Source organism: Balaenoptera acutorostrata, chromosome 15, assembly GCF_949987535.1.
Source record: "Balaenoptera acutorostrata chromosome 15, mBalAcu1.1, whole genome shotgun sequence".
Classification (NCBI taxonomy): Eukaryota; Metazoa; Chordata; class Mammalia; order Artiodactyla; family Balaenopteridae; genus Balaenoptera; species Balaenoptera acutorostrata.
The window spans coordinates 14,955,622-14,964,467 of NC_080078.1; the positions used below are offsets into that span (position 1 = coordinate 14,955,622).

General features: G+C 48.0%; 1 protein-coding gene across 4 annotated transcripts in view; it reads right to left on the reverse strand.

Annotated features, from left to right (window-relative positions):
* RABGEF1 (RAB guanine nucleotide exchange factor 1) overlaps nucleotides 1–1,038 on the reverse strand; it is an 89,410-nt gene extending 88,372 nt beyond the window's left edge. For all 4 annotated transcript variants that reach the window (XM_007186504.2, XM_007186503.2, XM_057528955.1 and 1 more), the window contains exon 1: nucleotides 662–1,038. In XM_007186504.2, coding sequence (XP_007186566.1) covers nucleotides 662–805 — 144 coding nt within the window. In that variant the 5' untranslated portion in view covers nucleotides 806–1,038. The remainder of the gene's footprint in view (nucleotides 1–661) is intronic.
* Between the last annotated feature and the right edge of the window lie 7,808 nt (nucleotides 1,039–8,846).

Genomic DNA, 8,846 nt, shown 5'->3' on the forward strand with positions numbered 1-8,846 from the left:
TCTGTCTTCACTGCCCAGCAGGGCCCCACCTTCCCTCTTTTCCCTCCTCTTGAGGGTCATTTCAGGTGTTCGTATGATAGTGTCACATGCGGTAAGTAAGACCAGTGGAAGCCACCGTGCATCACAGCACAGCAGCTGGGAGGGAAAGCCATGGAGCTGTCAGGTGAGTGAGGCCACATCTATTAACTGGCCTGCTTCTTATCTGCACACAGCCCCTAACCCCACTCTCTGGGCAGCTGGAGACTGGGTTTGGGCAATCACTGAGGCCTCCTCTTGGATTCTCTAGGAGACACTATCATCTCTTGGGGCTCCAAGGGCCTCTTCCCACGGCCTACCCTCCCTCCTCCAGTAGGTAAGGTGGGACATAGGGATGGGAGTACCAACCCTGCAGGCACTGAATCCTGGAAGAAGGGGGATGGGAGGGCCAGGTGCCGCCTGGGGCAGGGAAGACACACCTGGTGCATTTCGGGGCGGGGGTCAGGGCGGGTGGTGGGAGCGGGGTGGGCAGGGGAGCACGGCTCCTCTGGCGCCGCCCTCGGCCCGACCCCCACCTCTGCCTCAGCGCTGCAGCGCTGCTCACATCCCAAGGTCAGCTCTGCCTGCCACCGGCTCCTGCCCCCGCGCCCCTTCCCACGCCCCCGCACGCCCTCGGTCCAGGTACCTCCTGCGGCAGGAGAGGCAGTGCGTGCCCCGCCTGCGTGGCTGTCGGGGTGGCCGGCTCCAGAAAGTCGTCTTCGGCGTCGGAGCTGGACATGGCACCGTCCGGGCGACGGCTGTCTGGCTCCCGCCCCGTGACTACCACCATCCCTCTGGCTCTGGGCAGTGGGCGCGGCTTCAGGCGGGCGGGAGGGCGGCGGCCCGGGCACTAGCACCCAGCAGCGCCCGGCATGACGCGGCGCGGCCGACGGGCGGGGCCGGAGGGGCGGAAAGCGCAGCGCGCGCGGGCCGGAGGGCCGTCGCTCGCTCAGCGCCGATGGGCTCGCCGACCACCCTGAGGATCGCAGGGCCACCGGCCTGACCCCGTCGCCTCCAGCTATTGGCCGAACCCCCGCTGGCTTCCTTCCCTGATTGGCAGGAAGCTCGCCCAATCGCAGAGCAGGCAGCGCTTTCAGCCAGCGTCTAAGTGGCCACCGGGAGCCGGACCGGCTGGCCTGCCCTGCTCTGATTGGCCCTCTGGCCAGCAGGCGCGTCCGCTCCACCCGCTAACACTGGCTCGGCGCGCGGGGCGCGCGCGAGGTCACCGCGTCTAAGCCAGGCCTTCTTACAGGCTTGGGGAGTGGCTCCCGCGTCCAGGTCAACACCCAGAAACCTGAGACGAGAGAGGCCTCGTGACTTAATTGTTCGTACGTTTCCAGGGCAACGGGTCCTGTGCATCCCTGGGCGTCGAAGGCCAGGGAAATCTGGGAGGACCAGGTCACCTCAGTGGAGAGCCTGAGCATCCTTTCCTGGAGGATTGTGAAGGAGGACGGCTGAGATCACTGGGGTTGTAGGAGAGGAAGGGCAGCACTGCGACAGGGACTGGCTCTCCTCTAACCACAAGGGTAAAACCTGGGTCTCCAGTCTTTCCTGATTGACTCAAGCAGCAGTCCGAAAAAAAACCTCAAAATAGGGGCAGTTGAGTTCAATTAAGAATGACAGTGACTCTCCACCCTCTATGTGTCAGTTCTGCTGGGCACCTGGAGACACAGATGGAAACAGGCCCTGTCCAAAGAAGCTCACAGGCTGCTGAGGCAGAGTCCAGCCTGGTCCAACACATCTGTCTGCAGCCTTGGATGCTGTGTCCCCTGGTACGGCAGGGTCAGGTCAGAGACTCTCCTAGGGGGTCAAGGTTTTAGCTCTTCAAACCATTTTTACACCCAGCTCCTCATTTGAAACTCACATTGTTGTGACAGAAAAGGAAACTGAGGCCTAGAAGATTAGAACAGCTTCAGGGAGGTCAGCCGTGAGCAAGAGGCACAGCACTTCCTCTGTTGGACCAATCACACTCCCAGCTGTAGGGGTCTCCTAGGTCAGTGTTTTCTCCAAATATACTTGCATCAAAAGCACTGGAGGGAGAACTTGTTAAAATACAGATTCCTAGCCCTACCTCCAGAGAATCTGATTTAGTCCATCTGGGATGAAGCCCTTGAATTTGCATTCCTAACAAACTCCCAGGTAATTCTTTTTTTTTTTTTAATATTTATTTATTTGGTTGCACCAGGTCTTACTTGCAGCACGTGGGCCCCTTAGTTGCGGCAGGCGGGTGCCTTAGTTGTAGCATGCAAACTCTTAGTTGCGGCATGTGTGTGGGATCTAGTTCCCTGACCGGGGATCCAACCCGGGGTCCCTGCATTGGGAGCACGGAGTCTTATCCACTGCACCACCAGGGAAGTCCCACTCCAGGTAATTCTGATGCTGCAAGTCCTTGAATCACATTTTGAATAGCACTGCCCTAAAGAAGGACCCCTGAGGCCATCTCTTAGCTATCACTACCTGCTCCAGCCTTTCTCAACAATATCTATAACAAAATTTCCTCTTTCCATCCTTCGGATGTTTCAGCTGTAATAGAAACTGCAATCAAAGGTGGTTTAAATAATAGGAGAAAAAATAATAATAATAGGAGAATTTTATTATCTTACATAACAAGAAGTCTGAGTAGATTCTGGGTTGGTTCATTAAGTAACGCAACAAGGAGTTACCTGGACCAGCTTCTTTCCATTTACCCACTCTGCCAGATGGCCTCTCCTCCTCTAGGAATCCATATGAGGAAACCAGAGAGCTAAGGGCTATCAGAGTGACAGTTATTCCTACACCTTAAAGCAAGGCTGTATAAAGAGAATGGGACAGGAGCCCCAGAGTCTCAGGAGGTAGGAAAATCCATGTGCGATCACGGTTACGTTACTGAATGTGTTGGAGTTTTCATCTTCCACTTCGGCTGAGGATTTCCTTCAGGAATATAGTTTCCCAATTGGTTCTGTTTACGCGGTGGGGAGAAGTCCTAGGGCAGCCGCCTGGAATGAGGACTTGCTGACTGAGTAGGCAGGGGTTGGAACAGGCGTTCTGGGAAAGCAGGGCAGTTTGCTGGCAGTGGCCATCCCCTCCCTGCAGTGAAATGACTTCCAGGCCAGTTCGCTTGAGGGCTGCAGGGAAGGGTCAGTGAGCCTCGGCGGGGGGGATGGGTAGCACGTGGCCGCGCAGAGGTGTGGGCTGCTCTCAGAACACGAGCACTTATAGCCCTGGGATTACTTTTCCTCCAGGAGTCAACCAAAAAAACAGTCCTACAGGCATGGAGTCCTGAGATTAGTCAATTGGATTCTGTTCTCCATGCCTCACCAAAGAAAAGATCTTTTGAATGGCAACAGATTAACAAAGTGCTGATTCAGCTACTGAATTTTCTCTCTGATTCTAATTTATTGGATAATTTAACAACAATAAAGGAAATGAAAACGGTAACAAAAGCATCCATCTTCTTTGGAGGAGGTTGTTTGCCAGCAGCTTCCCAAGGCACGGAAGCTTGGCTAAGGGCCCACTTGCTCTCAACCCAGCTCGGCTCTCCCCCAGCCTCTGACACACCCCCATTAGTTAACCACTGCTGTTCTGTCGCCTGGACTTCTCTTCGCACAGTGCACGGGGTAAATGTGGCCGATGTTCAGATTGCCTCTCACATCTCTTTTCTGAACCCCTGTCCCCACCACCACCCCAGTGTGCCTCACTGAATGCTAGAAACTTGAAATCTAAAAGCTGCTTGTCCCATGGTACCTTGTATCCTGGGTTCCACAGGTGACCTAACTTCACCAAGCAGATCCCTGCACTTGAGATTTGGAGGGGGAAAGTGAACACTGAGTTGGAGGCCAGGCTTCTTGCTCTTTCGGTGGACAAGTTTGGATATGGAAGTGTTAAAAACGTTTCCTTTTTGCTGTGGCTGTAGCAGAGGTCCCATGTTGGTCTTTGCCTTCCTGGGTGTCAGAAAGCAGGGTGGGGCATCCGTTTTACTGTCTCATTACTCTCTGTAATCAACCTCCAAGGTCCAGCACAATGCCTGGCATATAGTAGCAACTCAGTACATGAATACATGAAAGAAATTTGTGCTGTGATCACATTCAAAGAGTTACCTCTCTATGTAGATTTTTTTCTCATGTATTTTATTGGTATTATTAGTATATAAGGGCATGGATTGTTACTGGTATCATAGAGGTAGGGAATTCCAGGATGCCATCGTGCCAGGCCGGTGGGAAGGGGCTCCCCTCAAGTTGTGAGAGGTCCTAGGGGTGTTATTCAGAGCAGAACATTTGGGGGGGGCGCTGTTTGGTTTGGAGTACACACTGGTAACCATGGATGTTTTCACTGTGCAAGACGGCCCCAAAGTGCTCTCATCCCAAGCTCTTTATAGGTAAGCTTTTGATGAATGTTGTTTTGTATTTTCATTTATTACTTAATTATAATAAAAACAAATAACATAAAATATAGATGCAAAAATAACTCACATCCAACAGCACAAACTAACACAACACTGTAAATCAACTATACTCCAATAAAAACTAATTTTAAAAAATAACTCACATCCAGAATTCGATGAAAATAGTGTTTTATTTATGTGGTTTCAGCATCCACAGTTGTCCTACCAACTGCTGCCTATTACTCTCTCATTCCTTGTGTCTCTAAGGGAGCTCTTGTTCCAGTCACCTCTGGAAGCATTATGGTCAAACCCCACTGGTGACTGGGTGAGTATCTTGGAGCCATATTCCCAATTTTCCCTCCCATCCCCATGGCCCATTTGTGTGGCATTTCCACTGGTCTATCAGTTCAGGTTTAAGCACTTCACAGTTTAAATATCTATTATTCAATATGATTCCATCAAGTGGAAAAAGAATTTAGCTGCAAATATAATCCCCTGTACCCTGACAAGAAGTACCCTATCTCTTAGTGTCCTCATCTCCTGGGGCCTCTCCACCATTCCACAGCCTTTCTTCCCCCAGGTACCCACACCCACTTAGAAACTGCCTTGGATTTGAGGCTGAGAGTGGCCTGCTTCTCTGAGGCAGTAAGAGAGTATCAGAGAAAAACAACTTGCCATTTGGGGGCTTCCTAGCTGCTAATATTTGTTCTGACATTTGTTTGGAACTGCCAGCTAAGAGTCCTTTGGTGAAACATTAAAATATCCTGAGGCAATAAAGAATTAAAATAATCTATAAGAGTAGGGGTCTGAAAACTTTTTTCTTTTCTTTTTTTAAGGCCGTGCTGCGTGGCATGTGGGATCTTAGTTCCCCGACCGGGGATTGAACCCATGACCCCTCCAGTGGAAGGGCAGAGTCTTAACCACTGAACTGCCAGGGAAGTCCCTGAAAACTTTTTTTGTAAAGGGCCAGAGAGTAAATATTTTTAGCTTAGCAGGCCACAGACTTTGTCTCTACTCAACTCTGCTGCTGTTGAGGAAAAGCTGCCATAGACAAGACATAAGTGATGTCATAGGTTATGTCATAAATTATGTCATAAGACATAAATGGTGTGGTCAGATTTGACCCAATGGCTGTAGTTTACCAACCCCTGTACGAGAGAAATAGATCAATTCTAAGTGCATTGTGATTTTTTTCAAATGTGCTCCATCTAAATGTCCTAATAGCTAATACTCAGCTTCATTTCTCCTTTTTTTTTTAAATTTTTCTTCTTCTTTTTTTTTTTAACAAACCTTTGTGTTGAGGGTTGACTTTCAATAGATCTCAGCGAGGGAGCTGCTTTGCTACGTACATAACCCCGCAGCTTCATTCCTAATTCAAGTCTCATTTACTCATTTGTGAAGAACCAATAACCAAGTCTTCAGATTATTAACATTACTAATTTTTCATCAAAAGAAGTAGCTAAATGAGACTTACCAGAAAATAAATGAACTGCAAGTCCACATTAAGTCTCACTAGATGGGTAGCCTTGGGTAAGTCACAGCACTACTCTAGACCCCCCGATTTTATCTCTAAGATTAGGCTGGTTCAATCTCGATGTCTCTCTTTTAAAAAAACTCTCATTGTTTTTCACTTTTTTACTTAAAGTAATTCATGCTGATCATAGCACATCTAGAAAACAGAGTTAAGCACAAAGAAAATAAGAATCCCCAAAACTCCACCACGAAGAGATAACAAGGGACACTGGCACATGTCCTTTCTGTTTTCCATCAATTTAGTGACTCTAGTTTTCTGTCTACCCTTTCAGTCATAAAAGTGGGAGCACACTAAACAGCTTTGTGATTTCAAATTTCTACTTAATGTAACATGAACATTTTTCCTGTTTGGAAATATTTTTCTACAATATTGTATTAGCTAAAGAGTATTCTGTTACATGGATGTACCATAATTCATTTAACTAAGCCCCCCCTTTTGTTAGTTTTTTTTCCAGTTTTTTGTTTCTATAAACTTCATTGCAACGGACGTCTTTGTAGAGAAAGCTTTGCACACCTTTGTGATATATTTCCCTAATTCTTGCAACTTTTTTAACACTTTTTCATACGTTCAGCAGTTATTCCATGTTTGACCAACAGAGGGCATTTAAGGCTTTCCTTCTCAGGGCAAGGCCATAGCCATTTCTTCAGTATATAACAACAAAAATAGTGGTTTTATTGTGAAAAATGATTCAATTTTGGATGTTCAGTAATAATCAGCAAACTCCAAAGGGAGGATCAAAGTCATTTATTTTTCTGTCTAGCCAGAATCACCGCCCCCCACCCCCCAAAAAAACCCTCAAATGATGAGCTTTGTTAGGACTTAAACCCAAAATGAATAAAAATTATCTTTTGCTCAGAATAACAAAGTGACTGCTCTGCTTTATGCAAAGGCCTAAATTCCCTGCAGAAGACTGTTGGATAGTGACAAACAATCAGGAAAGGGAACTCAATGCTGAAAATACTGACCTTGCCAGAGAAAAGCTCAGACAGCCCCCAGGATCTGTAGCTCCCTAGAAAAACAAATTTGGGCGCAACACTGAATGGAGTCCTGCCTAGACTATTACTTACCCATCACCTACTAGCCAGGTTGTCATAGGTAATACTATAGGTTTTGTTAGGTAAGCTTGAAATAATTGTTTTATGTACATTTTTCTTGATTTTCACCAAGACCATAAATTCCCAAGGGCAACAATCTGCCTATACTTCTTAGCACAACAATTATACCTAGCAAATTACTAAGTACAAGGGAGGTATTTAAATAGTTGTCACTCAATGCTAATGACAAGTTTCTATTCTAGTATAAAGATGATTACTGAGAGGTAGAGTGGTGGTTAAGGGTGTAGGCTCCGGAGCCAGGTTGCCTGTACTTGTATTCTGATCCCGTCACCTACTAGCTGGTCTAGAAAGCTGGCACTGCCTCCCAAGCCAATGTCTATAAAATGCAGGTAGTGACAGTAGCTACCTCAGATGGTGATTGTGAGAATTAAATGAGTTTAAACATGTAAACTCAGCCACAGGATCTAGACCACGAGAAGCTGTCGATAAATGTTTCTAGAATGATTACGTGGCTAAGTGATTACTAAGATGTTTTTCTCTCATTTAAAAATTCTATGATTCTTCATGGATGATGCTCTCTCCAGCCTCCTCCTGCAGCCACTGAGGACGCCGGCCTCTCCCTGGCTCCACGGGCTCACCCGCTGGCTGCAGCCATGGCTGTGCTGGCCCTGGGCAGCTCTCTGATCTTCACAGGCAACACATCTACCCTGGTCCCTTACCCAGCTATCAATTTTAATTTATTTATTTGTTTATTTTTTAATATATATTTATTTCTGGCTGCGTTGGGTCTTCGTTTCTGTGCAAGGGCTTTCTCCAGTTGCGCCGAGCGGGGGCCACTCTTCATCGCGGTGCGCGGGCCTCTCACTATCGCGGCCTCTCTTGTTGCGGAGCACAGGCTCCAGACGCGCAGGCTCAGTAATTGTGGCTCACGGGCCCAGCCACTCCGCGGCATGTGGGATCCTCCCAGACCAGGCCCGGAACCCATGTCCCCTGCACTGGTAGGCAGATTCTCAACCACTGCACCACCAGGGAAGCCCTATTTAATTTTAAAAAAATATTTATTTATTTAACTTTTGGCTGCGTCGGGTCTTAATTGCGGCACTTGGGATCTGTGGTGCGTGGGCCCTTCCTTGCGGCGTGTGGGCTCCAGACTGTGCGGGCTCAGTAGTTGCAGCACACGGGCTCAGTAGTTGCGGCACGTGGGCTCAGTAGTTGTGGTGCGCGGGCTTAGTTGCCCCACAGCATATGGGATCTTAGTTCCCCAACCAGGTATCGAACCCGCGTCCCCTGCATTGGAAGGCGGATTCTTAACCACTGGACCACCAGGGAAGTCCTCCAGTTACCAATTTTTAAATTTTACTCCAGGTATCTTTCATTTGTTTGACAGGAATTCCATTTGATTCCATCAAATCACAACATCTCACAAATATAGTCATCTTCCTACAGATGTTCTAAGATGTCACATGGAACAGAAATGCTTTGCTTTGCAGGGCTCAAGAGAAATGTGCTCAGACCAGAAAGAAGGCTTTGTGAAGGAGGGAATGTCAACAGGGAGGGAGATATCACAGCATCTGCTTCTCCGGGCCAGTTGTGCAGTGGTTTCTTCTTTCCTGAGTCAGCCGTTTTTGTGCGGTGGTTCTCTGCCCTCTTCCTATTCCAGTACATTCCCACTCATGACAGTGGAGTCTCCAGGGGTGGGCAGACGTAGGGAATAAAAATCCTTATGTTCACCTAGGGGTGAGTATTGGAGTCAGGCTGGGTTATAGTTTAGAAATGTCCTCGCCTCCCATTCTGATAGGCTCTAGAGGGATATGTGACCTCCTCCCTACAATGCTGGTAACATAAGACTAACACAGGAAATAAGCAAAAAACCAAAACCAAA